This window comes from Anabrus simplex, chromosome 1, assembly GCF_040414725.1.
Source record: "Anabrus simplex isolate iqAnaSimp1 chromosome 1, ASM4041472v1, whole genome shotgun sequence".
Classification (NCBI taxonomy): Eukaryota; Metazoa; Arthropoda; class Insecta; order Orthoptera; family Tettigoniidae; genus Anabrus; species Anabrus simplex.
In genome coordinates, this window is record NC_090265.1 from 1,119,931,158 (window position 1) to 1,119,947,992 (window position 16,835).

Sequence of the window (16,835 nt, forward strand, 5' to 3'; positions counted from 1 at the left end):
CTATTGACAGTATATCAAGATGTTAGATTGTTTCCACCTGAAATGTCTCAAATCAGTCCTGGGCATCAAGTGAAATGATTAAATCAGAATACTGATGTACTTTGAAAGGCAAACATATCAGGTATTGAGACACTGCTCACTCAAAATCTCATTACCTCCATGGGCAAACATCCCTTCATACCAGAAAAACATGTATCCTGTGACGTTATCTGCAATGTGAATGCCTAGGTTAGGTTGCAGTTTGATAGTTGCCTCATGTAGTACATACTCCTGTATGTAAGGGTAAGTAGTGACAGCACTTTCTGCAATGCACATTGAACTACCAGGTTTCTGTGAATTCACTCCATCTGACTTCATTAACTCTCTTTCTATAGTGCATGATGAATTTCCTATCAGCTTGGTGATTTTGCTGTTAGGATCACTCATAAGCTGAATGTGGAACAAGTCACATGTATCATGTCTAGATGGGCAGAACTTCAGATCAGTGAAGTGCCTTTGAAAACTTCAGTAAAAACAATATGGTATGTGTGAAAAGATAGATTATTTTCATAAAAGTCTTTCCAAAGTTTATATCTGCTTGGATCTGGACTTACATACTGTTTATTTATTTTCTTTGCCCTGGGATAGCGGTTTCCTTTCTATAAAATTTATTTCCTATTTCCTATGAACTGTTTTGTTACCCTTTTTTTCAACATAAGCCATACCTCCACGCTTCTTGTGTTTTACAATAGTTCTTACACTACATTTGGAAATGACAAAAACCCCACTGAAAAATCACTGACAGGCTTGAAAGAATTTCTCCCTTTCCATTATAGGTGATGTAAGCCTGAAACTGACTATCAGCTGGTCGTTTTATGCACCATGCGTTCTTCTCTTTAACAATTCAATATGCACACGGGACATCACATAAAAATTCTACATTAAAATCGTGCCAGAGACATTTCTTCTCTCCATGCGACAGACTTCTGCATTTCATCTTGCATTAACCCTCCAGTGGATGCGTCTTGAGAAATTACACGGATGGGCGCGTGCCGCATGTAGTGCGGCTCCAACAAAATATCACTTATATGCACATTTTGGGGAGAAATGTGAAAATGTGAGGCCATTTCAAGTACTGTATTTACAACTTTCTTTTATTGCATAATGCATGTACTCAATTTTTTTTAATGGATTGTTTGGTGAATGATAAGGTACATTATCTACTGATACATTCTACCTAGATGGTGTCTCGAAAACAGTTCGTTATAGAGCTTGATATATCAGAATGTTCTCGTAATCTAATAGTTTCATTTCCATATTGATATTATACACAATTACAGTGAAAAGGAAGCTTCCACCTAATCAGTACTTTATCATATTTGATCTACAGGACCGGTTTCGACCTTTCTTAGGCCATCCTCAGCTGATCGCACAATCTGATATAACATACATGCAATTATAAACAATTCTAAATCTAACAAGGAATGCCACATGACAATAATATCATCAAATTTGTTGTTTCTCATGATTAGGGACAATCGTCGAATTAGAAACTTGTATTTGATATTTAAATTCACTATCTTCTCATAGATAACATATATGAAAATACATTTATTAAAAGTTTGAAGTGTTCTTAAACTTGAAAAGTTCCTTAAGTTTCTTGGTTCACTCTAAAACTAGAATCAGAGTTGGTAAACATGCGTGATTACACAGATGAGCGTATATAATATTCACATATCGTTAGTCATATGGGACGTTGGACTTTTGGGTAGCACTTCCTTATTTCATAAGCCATTTAGTTACACACTTGTAATAAAATTGTAATGTCTAAAGTTAACTATGATTATGAGGCAAAATTAGATCTGTTCATGAAGTCTTGATAAAATAGAGTTTGGTGTGAACACTTAGTGGTACATGTAAAGTTAAAACATATGTTGAAGTTCAATGACCTGCATTGTGGACATAAAAAAGCTTCTTTATTTTACGTGTAATGTTTAAAATGTCAGGTGCAAATTCTAAGATATGGATTTTGTGTCATAACATACAGAAGAAAAACATTAAAACACATGTCATTGCTGGAAAGCAGTATATGAGATTGTGTTAACTCAGTTGAGATTTAAGAGGAAATTATTGTGTAGATTCTTGAAGCATGCACTCTATGATGCCCGTGCTATTTGTGTTCAAAGAAGAATCGTAACATGTTCGTATTTTAAGATACACCATGTGGCATTTGCTTGATGTGGAGGCTCTTTCTTCCTTGTTAAATTTAGTAAGGTCAAAACCGGTCCTGTAGTCATCAAATATGATAAAATATTGAGTAGGTGGAAGCTTTCTTTTCATTGTAATTGTATATCAGATTGTTCTTGCATCAGAACCATTAAAATGAGCTGTGACAATTCTTTGACCATGTTTTAACATCTGGCTATCAAAACAACATATAACCTACGTTACCTATAATTAATTTGGACCAAAAGGAGATTAAGTATTTTCAGATAAATAGGATTAACCATTTTCCCATACTAACATAACAGAGGGGCTGATAACAATTGTATTATTGGCCCTAATCCAGATAGAATAACATGAAAGGACTTATTCGTGGACAAAATCACTAAACAACAGACTACCTAGAATGTCGTGTATGTAACTTAATCTTCAAAATAAATTTACATGAACGACAGATTTATTTGTACAACTATATATACAGGGTGGCGCACGAAATGTCATACATCGGAAATGTTTTATAAAATGTGTAAACCTGGGCTCACAACCATGTCCTTTCGTGAACAGAAACCTTATTTCATGCGTGATCCGACAGGCAGCACCACATGTCTCGCATGCGTACCAGCAGCCAGTTATACAGCATGGCGGACAAAGGGAGACTGACGCGTGAACAGTAGGTGAAGATAGTGTTGTTTTATGCGGAAACAAAGAGCGTAGCTCGGACCCAGGAAAGGTTTCATGTTCATTTCCGTACTCGGTGGGCTCCTTGCCAGCAGACAGTATACAGACAGACCAGGCAATTTGAAACAGAAGGCAACATATTGGAGAGAAAACGGCCCCGCCTCAAGACGGTCCGCTCACCGGAGAATGTTGCTGCTGTGAGAGCGGCTGTGGCTCGGAGCCCCTCCAAATCCACCAGAACTGCATGTGTTCAGCTGGGCATCTCTCGTCAGCCAATTCAGAGAATACTGCAGTCTGACCTTGACGTGTTTCCATACAAAATGACAACAGGTCATAAACTAACGGCGCTTGACAAGCAACGGCGAGTACAGTTTGCTGCGTGGGCTATTGCAGAAGGTGATCCCGTATTGCACAATACATGGTTCAGTGATGAGGCACACGTCTATCTCAATGGTGCAGTGAACAAACAGAATGTCCGGTTTTGGGCGAAAAATGGCCTGCTATTGTGCACGAGGTTGAAAGTCATGGTGTGAAAGTGTGTGTGCGTGGGCTGCAATTTCCAGTCATGGAATTATTGGGCCAATCTTTTTCAATGACACAGTCAATAGTGTGCATTACTTGGACATGTTAACAAACAGTTTCCTTCCAAAACTCTTTGCATCACGACTACCAATAGAGACACAATGGTTCATGCAAGATGGAGCTTGTCCGCACGCAGCAAATGATGTTCTGGACTTTCTGAATGAATATTTCGGGCCCCGTGTAATGTCCCATCGATATCCTGAGCGTTTTCAGAGCGGCTCAGTCTGGTCACTGCATAGCCCCGATTTCAATCCCTGCAACTTCTTCCTGTGGGGATATTTGAAGGAGACAATCTACCGCCATAAACCAGAAAATGTACAGCAATTGCAAGCGGCCATTGTGACTTTCTTCCGAGGGTTGAGTAAGGACTTGTGTCGTAGAGTGATCACGAACATGCGGGTTCGTCTCGAAGCTGTTGTACAGCGAGAAGGTGGACATATTGAGCATGTCCTGCACACAGACTAACCATGCACATGTCAGTGAATTTTTTAACCCCATTTTGTATTCAATATGTTGTATATTATATTTTCTATAAACAGTTGCCAGTGTATGACAGTTAGTGCACCACCCTATAGTTACTCATCCTGTGACTAGTTTCTTCTGCCTACCTATTTAGTCTAAATTGATACGGCAATGAAGACAATCATGATATTTTAAACATTGATTATGCCTATGATAAGTTTTATAATAGTCAAAATAATTGCATTTTCAAGTGAACAGTCCAAGAAATGGAAACATATGTGGAGTGGTCATCAAATTATAGAATAGTTCCAATAAATGCAACAACTAAGTGTAATTCGATCTTAATGTTGTCCTTGTTCAGAAATAGATGTAAATCCACAGCCTGCTTTCCAGTCAATTGACCGGGTCAGGAATGGAATGAATGAAGCCCTTTATTTGCTACATGGAAAGGTAATTGTGCCGGCTGGCAAGACCTGTCGAACTCCTATAGGCAATGATTAAATGAATGACATGAATAAAATGATTGTGGAGAGTGTTACTGGAATGAAAGAAGACAAAGGAAACCAGAGTATTTGAAAAAAAAACCTGTCCATCTCTGCTTTGTCCAGCTCCAGTTATGCAGAGATCAGGGTTCGAACCACCGGAGCAACGGTGAGAGGCTGTTGTACTGTCTGTACCACAGAGGGGCCATTTGTTCAGAAATAAATACCTAAATAAATGAAAGTAGGTTACCCACGTGTATTTATTTTCTATCGCTACTTATCGAGCTGATAGTTTTGGCTTGGTATGATTTCAGTCATAAACTATGATTATTAACTGTGTATTATAATGAAATACATCCTCCACTGTCATGAAATGAGTGTTTTATACACATCATATTTTCATATTCTCTCCACAGCCCCCAAATTTGCATAACATTAGTGTGGAGTTGCGAAGCTTCAGTTTCAGTCGCACCCATCCCTACCAAAAAGTAGGTATGGCATTGAAATTATAGAGTGATAAAGTTTCTTAAACTTTCATGTTTTGTCGCACTTTTTTGCTTCTGACTGCCTCACTAGGACTTCATTAAATTTTTATGATTATAAATTGATTTGTTAAAGGTAGCAGACCACTGCTACCACTTACTTAGCCAACTTCATACTAGTATTATCTCTGTTGTCTTTAAATTTTCCTGGGCCAAGCAGCTCAGATAATAGAGCCTTCTTAGTTCAGGTTGGAGGGTTCAATCCTGACTCAGTCCGGTGATATTTGAGGATGTTCAAATATGCTAGCTTTGTTTTGGTAGATTTGCTGGCATGTAAAAGAACTCCTGCAATACAAAGTTCTGGCACCTTAATGCTGTGAAAACTGTAAAATTAGTTAGTGGAACATAAAAGGGATAACATAATAATTTCTTGAATTTATGGCAACTGTTCCACACAAGGTGACAGTTTCTAGAGATCTGCTTCCCAAACCTGAACCAATAGTGATAAAGTGCTATGCTCTTTTGTGCTGATGCTGTGTTTTCATTCTGTATTTAATACTATAGGACTGAAGGTTTATTTTATCTGTGAAAAATATGATATTTTTCAATTGCATGCAGTGAAAGTACCGACTATTCAGTTCTGAATTAAACAATCAACATATGTTGCCAGAAGGTTCATCAAGTGTTTGTAACAGTCAGATGTCCTGGTGGTGAGCTGTGATCTGGTGACGGATGTGAATCTCCATGAAGTATTGAACATGTTCCGGAAACATCACGCCTCTATCACTGCCCTGTTCTTCCAGAATTCAAGTGAATCCTCTGGAGTCACTCCAGGACCCAAGACTAAGTACAAACCAGGTGAGTGTGATTAAGTTCTGTGAAATGTTACAGTGTATATAAATGTTCATTTTTTCCATACATCCAGCACTTTTTCATATTTTTTTCTCATACTGGTATTGAAAATAGACTCCCCAGTTGACCTTTTCCTGAGACCAAGCTGTCATTTTTGCAGGTTTGTTTTTACCTTCTCTCTAGTTCTTCTTTCTATTACTTTTGCACAATATTTTTACAACTTGGTATATACTATAATAGTGATTTTTTTGTAATTTTTAAATATTTTTTATTAAATGCTATTTGTTCGGGGCATCGACCCTTGTGGATCTTTTGCTCCTACTGGCACCATATTGTATGAATCTCCGTGTAATTGGAATGGCGGTAGTGTGGAATGTTGTGTGTAAGGAAAGGAAGATTAAGGACGTCACAGACACCCAGTGCCCAGGCCAGGGATATTAATCATTACATTTAAAAAACCCTGACCCAGCCGGGAATCGAACCCAGTGCCACCGGGTGACAGGTGGACGCGTTGCCCCCTACACCGCGGGGCCGGACTTTATTACATACCTTCTTTATTCCCTTCTTAAAAAGAGGTACCACATTATAATAAAACTTCCTTTTGCCAGTCTCTTGGGGCCTGTATCTGTTTCCATACATTCTTGAGTAATCTACTTGAACACTGCAATCTCAGTTGTCAAGCTTCTTTTGTCAATTCTTCTGCATTTTTATCTCTTAATACAGCTTCTCACACTTTTGTCTTTTAAACTGCTAATACCTTTTCTGTTATAGTTACATCTGTTACAACTTCTCGTGTAGATTAGATATCCTCTTGTATTGATTAGTGTATGCTCCTCTATTTTACAAATTATGAAATTATTCTTTACTTCTTATTTCTGCTCGTTGTAGGGCAAGATGACAGCAAATGACTTCTTGTCAATTTATTTTTATAGAGTTTATTTATTCTGTCCTGGAATATACCTTTAGTTGATGATATGTCTAGTGCGTATGTGGGCAATGAGAGAGCGACGCTCCTTGAGCTAACAGCATGAGCACGGGAAGAGCCATACACGTACCTCGTGTGGCTGTCGTAGTGTTCGGACTGGGAGGTGGTGGGGAGGGGGAAGCAGCCTGTGGAGGGGTGTGGTGGAGTGGGGTGTTTCTTTTGGGTTGTGTGTGGGTTTGTGTCTGTTGATTCTTTTTAAATGTGTGTCTTTTAGAATGGGAATGACTGTGTTCAAGAGAATGTATGTTTTATCTGTGATTTCATTTAAGTTGAGGTTGGGATTAGCCAATACTGATTTAAAAATCTTCCATTATATTGAGCAATGGGCCTGTGGGGTTCATATTTAAAATTTCCATGTCATTCTCAATATTAGTGAACTTATGCTTGTGTTCCTCAACATGTTGCCCTATGGATGAAAAGCGATTATATTTATTGGCATTAATATTTTCGTTGTAGCGAATAGAAAAAATCTAGATGTTGATTCCCATAGGGAATCTGAAATATTTGTCCTGAATGAGCAAATTTACAATACCAATATAAATGGTCCGTTATTGGACATTATAAATTTTCCAGCTAGCTCATTCTTGGTTGCCAGCGTTTCGGACCATTTATATTGGTATTAGAAAAAATCTGCCGGTGCGCAGATGCATTTTATGCAGTATACTCCTGAGTGGCTGTATTTGTTGTTTTCATTGACAGATTTAGTGTTATGTAAAATGGAAGCATTATTACGCGTATTTCTGTAAGTTATTCTTAGATTGTTTCTTTTGAAAATATTAGTTATGGGGTGGATGTGGGTGTTGTTAAAGGTAAAAAGTGCGTAGTCTTTCTTAGGTTTGTTGTTTCTACTTAATTTGGATTTCGGTTGATATTTTATTTTGTGAATGATTTTGTTTATCATGTTTCTATTGTATCCGTTATGCTCCGCTATTTTGTGAATTAGGTTTAGTTCTTTATTTAATTCTTCCTGGGATAGGGCCAATGGCCGTAGCTGTGTTGAAACACCGGATCCCGTGAGATCTCTGAAGTTAAGCAACATTGGGCGTAGTCAAGATTTGGATGGTTTGCCATGCATTGTTGGTGGGGGGTAAGGGAATGGAGGAGCGGAAAGGAACTGGCCACCCTACCGTACGTAAACTCCGGCTCAGGCACACCTCTGCGGAGGTTCGGACGTGCCTTCGGGCAGAATACACCCTTACCTTACCTTCCTGGGATAGAGGTATGTTGAAAGCTCTGTATATCATATTGTAGTATGCTGCCTTTTTGTGTGCATTAGGGTGAGTGGAATCTACTTTTATAGTATTGGAGGTTTGTGTAGGTTTTCTATAGATTTTGTATGTCAAGTGGTCTTCAGTTTTAGTGACAGATAAATCAAGATAATTCAGAGTGTGATCTTTCTCAGTTTCCATCATAAATTTTATATGTGAATCTATTTTGTCTAGCTGTTCAAGTATGTTGTTTTCGTTTGTAAACCTGCATTCTATAACAACGAAGATATCTACAAATCTGCACCAGAATGATATCTTGTTAATTTTGCTAATTTCTGAGTGTTCTAAGTGGTCTATGTAGATCTCGGCTAATATTCCTGAAGCTGGTGAACCCATGAGATGGTGTCGTGGAATCTAAAGTAATTATTGTTGAGGGCAAATTAAAGTAAATTAATAAATTCATCTATTTCAAGGACACTTAGATTACTGTGATTTCTTAAATTTTATTCTATCAGTCTTATTGTTTTCTGTGTGGGTTTGTTAGGGTACATGTTAATGATATCATATGATGCTAGAGTGTGGTGTTGCTCGATTTTCAGCTCTTTCGTGATGTTGCAGAATTCTATTGAGTTTTGTACTGATTTCTTGGCTAAGAATGTGTAGTGTTTTTTGAGAAATGTCTGTATGAAGCATGATAATTTGTAAGTCGGGCTTGATCTATAATTTATGATCGGTTTCATGGGTACTTCGTCTGTTTTATACCATTAGTATTATACCATAATACCATTAATGTTATATTAGAATAAGGCATTCTTCTTTAATTAATTTTAGTAATGTTTTATTATGTACAGTCGCTATTAAGCAGGTTTACCAACAGCTGATGATGACCTATTTATAGGTGGAAACCGTACTGTTTTTTAATGTAAATAATTCTAAACGCTTTGTAAAATAAAGTATTGATTATGTGGAAAACTCATCATTCGTACTTGTAAGCTCAAATTATCAATACAGACAATGAAGCTGATAGATTATAGTGGTTCTTTGAATGTCGTGAGGTGAAAAGTATCGTGGAAAGAAAGCACTAAAACTATACATCATCGTTGCACCTAGAAAAACTGCTACGTGATAATACAGGGAGTATAAGACTTCATAGCTGAGTACTGAGGCATAGAAGCGCAGAGAAGCGGTGACAGCGAATGCAGTGCTCACAATGGTGAGCGGATGTAATTGTCTCAAAGAAGTGGCATGTATGTCCTATAGAAACTAAATGAAACTGAACTCACCAGCTATATACATGCTCAAGACAAATAATTAAATAAATAAACAAATAAATAAAATAAACTTAACTTACCACTGAATGAGTCCAGTAAGATAGTAAATGGAATAATTTTTTGCTGCATTACATGCTGACAGATGGGAAATACCAGTTTTCTGAGCTACTCTCTGAAGCGACTTATGTGGACTGACTTACACTTTTGCCTGATATCTTCTAATCTCTCCTGTGTGAGAGCTGTTCTCCTTTGCTGTTTTTTCCTATTAGTTACGGAAGCAATACTACGCCACTTGAATATGAGTTGTTGCACATAATGTTTTTATGTACTGTAGAACCGGGAAACTGTCTATGGAATTTTATAAGGTACCTTTTAACTGGTTTCTTCTTCTTGTGCAAATAACACTTGACCAGTAATATTATCTGTGCTTTAGTGTACTTAACCATTGCAATAATAACCTCACAACACACCTTAAATGTTCAGTAGGTACTGTGAATTGCTGTGTAAGCTGTCAAGAATTCTTATCACGCCAAGTTTGACACAAACCATATGGCGCTCACTTGGGGATTCCCATGGCCTATCATTAGAAGAGCGAAGTCTTAAATTGTACCCTATATTTCAGCTTAGAACTCGGACCAGAAAGATTCTGTCATCTAAGGTTCAGTATTGCATGAACTATATCAATGAATTTTCGTTCTAAGTGATACATGTGCTGCAGGTCAGTATTTTTTCCCTCAACATTTTCACATAATGGTATTTTGAGATGAAACAATGATATTCTGACATATCAACTTAGGCTTTCTCGACCAACACCACAGTGATAGTAGAAGAAATTTTCTGGGCTTTGTAGGCTGTGGTCAGATTGTATTCCTAGCCTACAACATTTCACCTGGGACTGTGCTCAGTATTTTCAAGGTTCTGCTTCCTTTGTAGGTCAGTATACACAATTCGATCGCAGCCTAGAAGCCCAGAAATTGTTTCTGCATTCATCAAAATACTGGCCGTGAAGGCCTAAGCTATTAGAATGGATTTTGGTTTTGTATAAAGCTGTATAGAGTTAATGATAACATGACCAATCTCTACCATATTCTGGATAGAATGAGTCACTAAATGTAGAATTGTGGATTGTAATGACTACTGGTGATTGTAGATCTCTTTAGTTTAAAGTGTTTAAATTAAGGTGGCCTGTGAGTATATGTTTGTCTTACAACACACTCTTGTAGACAATATTTATCACTGTCTCATTGGGTACATAAATACATAGCTTATGTATGCCCACTAGGTACTTGAATGCACGTTGTGTAAAGCTGGCTGTGACCGAAGCAGTGGTTCTCTAGATGCCGTCATACTACCTTCATTATCTAACCTTGCGATTTGTTTATTGACATGGCAAAGGCCAGTCTGACGGGAACTGAAATCTCTTGAAGTAATATAACAACAACAATAATAATAATAATCATCACCACCGGGCGAGTTGGCCGTGCGCGTAGAGGCGCGCGGCTGTGAGCTTGCATCCGGGAGATAGTAGGTTCGAATCCCACTATCGGCAGCCCTGAAAATGGTTTTCCGTGGTTTCCCATTTTCACACCAGGCAAATGCTGGGGCTGTACCTTAATTAAGGCCACGGCCGCTTCCTTCCAACTTCTAGGCCTTTCCTATCCCATCGTCGCCATAAGACCTATCTGTGTCGGTGCGACGTAAAGCCCATAGCAACAACAACAATAATCATCACTGTTACCGTGTTTTTGCGGTAGTTAGAGGTGAAAGAAGGTGCGGGTGTGAACAGGTCTCAAGCTACGAAATTAGAGTTCAGGTAAAATTAACAAGGTTATATTTTCTTTTCAAAATAAAGAAATAACAAGCATGGCAGGTACAGAGTAGCAAGGCAACAAAAGTATAGTTACAATATTTACCGGATTTGGGCTTCGCGCCCCGACTTCACAATTCTTGGGCAATCAGCCCAACCTTACTCCAAAATAAGTTTTAACAGAGGGGCAGAAAACCCCATTCATGCTCAGGAGCACTTGCTCCAAATTACACAGAAAAGCCTCCCCGAGGCATACAACACTCAATTTTTGAGAAAGAGCCACTCGCTCTCAACATTAAGCCTATTAAAGGCCATACCAAACTCCACCTTCAAGTTGTCCTCTAAGGACATAGATACAGGGGTAAAATACCCAACCTACTGAGGTCTATTAAGTAAGAAAAAAAGGTTAATTACATGACCTCTAAAATAACCACTTGAGAGGATGCGACCTGCACTCCTAATACATTTGTTTACAACCTACTTGGCACTAGGCCATTAATGCAGGGGCTAATCCCATACTAAAGAGGTGACTTTAGAAAGGAACAATTTACATTACGTTAAAGAAGAATAGGTTGAGAAAAAATAAGTTCACCTCAAACAATATGAGTGGGAGCTCGAGAGGGTTAAGCACTCTCTATCCCGATATGCAGTTTAAAGATAGAATAGATACCAAGGGTCTTTACATTTTAAGGAAGGTTACATTATGGAAAAACTTCGGACCCGCCCCGAGAGTTAAACTGCTGAGCTAGCAAAGAAAGAAGTTATTAATCGGCCATTACCTTGTTGTTGACCGCTGCCGAAGAAAGAGGCGCTTCCCGCCCCCTGCTATGTACTTTACACACTAAAAGATGGAACAGAAGTGGCTCAGAGACCCAAAAATCAGCAGTTTATATACTCTCGCGGAAAGTTCGAGGCGTTTTTGGAATGAGAACACCCTCCCACCAAAACTTTATTGGTTAGGGAAAAGCAGCATATTCAAGTTGGGGGAAGATACATCAGATTGGTCAGAAATTAATTAAAGAAATTCGGGATTGTCTAAATACAAAACAAGGGGAAAGAGAGGGGTATACAGCCAACTTAAACAATAACAGAAAAAAATTTAACAAGAAACAAACTTTTGAAATAAAAATTTCTCCAAAAAACAGTTCTTTCACATCGCACTAGGGTGCACCATTGTAGTTTTTCAGTAGTGTCCTGTAGAAGAGAAAGTTCACACTTCTTACTACCGGTAAAACAAAAATACATCAAAAGTGGCACAGTTCAAAAACTCCAAACTTTCCACGTAGTGACATCTTCTGAGAAACTTGAAAATTAATACCGTCAATAAAGTTCAGACTTCCTCCAGCAGAGGAGTTTCAACTGGCGCACATTTTAAATTAGCGGCGTGGGGGTGTACCGCCCGGTACAATCACCACCATAATGTGAAATTTGATCTTCCTACCTGAAGGGATTTCAGCGATACAGCAAGTGAGTCTGTAGTATATTACTTTGCCACGGACCACAAAAACACAAAAAAGGTGAATTTTCTGGAACAATGTTAGAGTGGTATAGATGTTGATTCCCATAGGGAACCTGAAATATTTGTCCCGAATGAGTAAATTTATAATACCATTGTAATTGGACCCGTTATTGGACATTATAAATTTTCCATCTCACTCATTCCTGGTTGCCAGTGATTCGCCCCAGTGTGCTAAGTTGGACTCATCAGTTGGTAAATAGCACATCCACCAAGAGGCATAACTAGTGCATACCGTGGACGCCACTGCGTAGGCTACCTAGAGCCACCGGCAGTGCCAGTCCACTATGAGAGACTTCGTCTCATTTCCAAACATTGATGCCTGCCTGGCTATCAGATGATATAGATGTTGATTCCCATAGGGAACCTGAAATATTTGTCCCAAATGAGTAAATTTATAATACCAGTATAGTTGGTCCGTTATTGCACATTATAAATTTTCCAGCTAACTCATTCCTGGTTGACAGCATTTTGCCCCATTATACTAAGTTGGGCTCATCAGTTGGTAAATAGTACACTAACCAAGACGCATGGCTAGTGCATACTGTGGAGGCAACTGCATAGGCTACTTACAGCCACCGGCAGTGCCAATGCACTATGAGATGATGTATTGAATTAGGAGGATACACTTAATTTTTCCTTTGTAAAGTTGCAAAAATTAATCAAACACTTTAAAGGCAAAGAAATCCACCTTCAATATTAGCATACATGTTTATTTTGAGTGTTCTAAATAATTTGTAACTAATATTTGCCTAGGAGATACTACAAGCCCTTACATTTATTTAAGCTTTGGGAAGTAATCCTTCAGCTGGGTGTGCAAATTTAGCACATTTTTATTTACTGTGATATTCTTGAAATGGGAATAACCACCCAGCATGACACACAAATTCTTTACTGAATTAACCTCAACTTTCAGGTTATTTGCTATTCCTCATGCTTTTTCTTGTAGCATTGGCCCACAAACTCAATTTCTTTGTTCAAACAAATATGAATCGTTCATATAACACAATGTTCACTTCTGCAAAAACTGACTCCCACTTTATTTTCATTTCTTGATTACTATTTTTCTCGCACTCAATTAAATGGACATTTTTATTCTTCACAATTGTGTTTTCGTGCAGTTTAATTTTCAAGGAGCTTTTCTCACTGATAGTTTTTTCTCACTGCATTTTTTCTTGATTGAGACCTAAACACGCTCGTCTCTCCTACACATGTTTACTGGGTGATTGAAATGCTATGGTATTTCTGCCTCAATAAGCAGTACATGAAAACCTCTGCCTTGTCAAGTTTAACTGAACTACCTGACCTCGACCTCATTAGCAACTATCTGAGTTATGAATGGAATGATGCAAGATATGCTGAAAAAATCTGTTTGTAACTTGTGAGTAAACAGCCACAGACAACCTTCCCAGGCAACTAGAATTCTCAGAATGTACACTTATTGGAACACAATACGACCCTAACAAAAGGTTTGGAAAGAGCCCTGTACAGAACAGTTAGCTTCATGGCTACTTCAGCATTCCTATGACCGAGCTCGGTAGCTGCAGTTGCTTAAGTGCGGCCACTATCCAGTATTCGGAAGATAGTGGGTTCGAACCCAACTGTCGGCAGCCCTGAAGATGGTTTTCGGTGGTTTCCTATTTTCACACCAGGCAAATGCTGGGGCTATACCTTAATTAAGGCCACAGCCGCTTCCTTCCCAGTCCTAGCCTTTCTCTGTCTCATCGTCGCCATAAAACCTCTCTGTGTCGGTGTGACATAAAGCCAATAGAGAGAGAGAAAAAAAAAAAGCATTCCTAGGTACGTTTCTTTCTGTTTTCCTTGGACACAAAATAGTACATTCAAAAGGATTTCGCATATGTCTGTGGAATGATTTTAAGAGAAAGAATGACAAAACCCCGTGTAAAAAAGGTGTCCTGGAACGTGTAAGGTGTCTGCTTAAGACAAGTGGACGAGACTAATGGCGATGTCCGCTGTCTGGAATTCGAGGTGTCCGCTTAAAGGAGGTTTATTTAACACTTGTCTTAAAATAAAATCGTTCCGTGGAAAAATGTCTGTATAGAGATGTTCACTGAATAAAGGGCAGGTTAGACTGTATGTGTAGATTTATAGGGTTTGAAGAAAAGTGAGGTTAGTTCTGTGGGAAGATGAGTTTTTATAGAGAGCCTTGGAAGGTATGAATGAATTGAGTGCGTAAGAAACTTGTAAATGCCTCAGTGCCTTTGAAGCAAAGTCATCTCCTCACAGGCCTTGAAGGACTTTGGAGGTGGGGAAGATAAATGCTTCCTCTGTCCATAACCTTGGCACTTGACGTGGTAGAGTGGTTAGTTCAATGTTTGCCACCTTTGCTCCCAGGAATTAACCTGGTACTCATTTTTGGAGTAGGCTGAGTGAACCTCAGGACCATGTGCACCTCCGGAAGTGGAAATCTTGCTGCTTAAATTTTTCAGCTTCCTGATGGTGAATCAAACCCACGTCCTTCCGGGTGAATCAAGCACCCTTTACCACTTCAGCCAGGCCTTCACTGTCTACAAAACCTATAAGCCCCATTTCTCGATAAAAGTTTAGTCCTTTGGCGACAGTATCACCAAATAATTGGAATGGGAGCCTGGCATTTATTCTCTGAAAGGAGGAGGGATCTAAATGAGCTGTTGTCAGCTTATGGCAAGCTCTAAGTCGTCCTTATCTAGAGAGATCTTCATTAAACAGTTCCCTGTAAAAGTTGAAATTTATGATTTTTTTCTGTTGTAATATAGTTATACTTGATCATTCAAAAACTTTCTTATACTTTTCAGCATATGCACAAAATCTGAAAAAGCCCAGATCTTCTGTTTAACATCTGCTGGATTTAGAATAAAACATTGTGCTTGACTTTCCCTCCACTAAGTCCTCAAGATTTCCAGGCTTTCTATTGGACTAACTAACATCACACATGAAACCTAGATGGTTCTCCGTGGTTTCCCATCTTCACACCAGGCAAATGCTGGGGCTGTACCTTAATTAAGGCCATCCCCGATTCCTACCCACTCCTAGCCCTTTCCTATCTTATCATTGCCATGAGACCTATCTGTGTAAGTGCGACATAAAACAAATTCTTAAAAAAAAACAAAAAAAAAAAAAACAACCCAAACCATGAATTTAGCAAGGACTAGCTCTAGTTGATGGGACAATCATAATGGCATGTGCAAAGTTATCTAACTCCCCAGCTACTTTCCGCCAATGTTCAGGCATATTGTTTTACTTGGGACGCAGCAGCAATCCCATCTATCAGAGATGAGTGGCAGCAGTAGAGAGAAATCACATCACAACAAACAATGGTCAGTGTAATGTAATTGTTGATCAGTTTTTGAGTTTTAGACCTTGTAGGCCTTCACATTTAGTTTTCATCTGACTGTGATATTAGAACACGTAATTCCTACTTCCTTCTTTCATGACACCTTCTTGTCTTATTCTTCAAATGATTGTTCCTTTACTCTTTTTCTCACTTTTTATAATCATCTTCACTATTTTCCTTGTCAGTATAGAATGATGAACGTGCGTTTTTACTCCTTAAGACAATCATGACAAAAACCACCACCATTCAACATGATTGAACAAGATTTCCATGTTAGCAGTGCTGGTGTTGATATGGACTAAGCAACAAAAATCGAAATTCACGAATTCTGTTATCATAGTTGGTACGGTAAAACTATTTAAGACATAAATGATCGGAAATTGCATTCTCTATAACTTTTATTACTTTTTGATAGGACCAATAACATAGGTATTTAGAAATGGAATTTTAGGTGCCTTCCTCTATACTACCATTTCATCCCGTGTGAATAAAATTATTTACAACCTAGATTGTACTAGCTTATTTCTTGACTTTACTTACCAATTTTCATTAAATTCTGTTCACCCATTTTCCCGCGATTTGGCGTTGATACGGACTTAGCAACAAAAATCGAAATTCATGAATATCTCTGTTATCACAGCCAGTACGGTAAAAATATACACGATAGCTGCAGTCGCTTAAGTGCGGCCAGTATCCAGTAATCGGGAGATCGTGGGTTCGAGCCCCACTGTCGGCAGCCCTGAAGATGGTTTTTCGTGGTTTCCCATTTTCACACCAGGCAAATGCTGGGGCTGTACCTTAATTAAGGCCACGGCTGCTTCCTTCCACTTCCTAGGCCTTTCCTATCCCATCGTCGCCATAAGACGTGTGTGTTGGTGCGACGTAAAGCAAATAGCCAAAAAAAAAAAAAAAAAAAAAAAAAAAAAAAAAAAAAAAAAAAAAAAAGTACAAGACATAAATGATTGTAAATTTAA

The 16,835-nt window shown here is 38.5% G+C and overlaps 1 protein-coding gene across 1 annotated transcript in view; it reads left to right on the top strand.

The window, feature by feature from the left end:
* The window catches only part of eIF2Bgamma (eukaryotic translation initiation factor 2B subunit gamma), a 110,485-nt gene that overhangs the window by 35,635 nt on the left and 58,015 nt on the right, over positions 1 to 16,835 (top strand). The window contains exon 4 of the mRNA XM_067137355.2: positions 5,584 to 5,746. Within this exon, the coding sequence (XP_066993456.1) occupies positions 5,584 to 5,746 (163 nt within the window). The remainder of the gene's footprint in view (positions 1 to 5,583; positions 5,747 to 16,835) is intronic.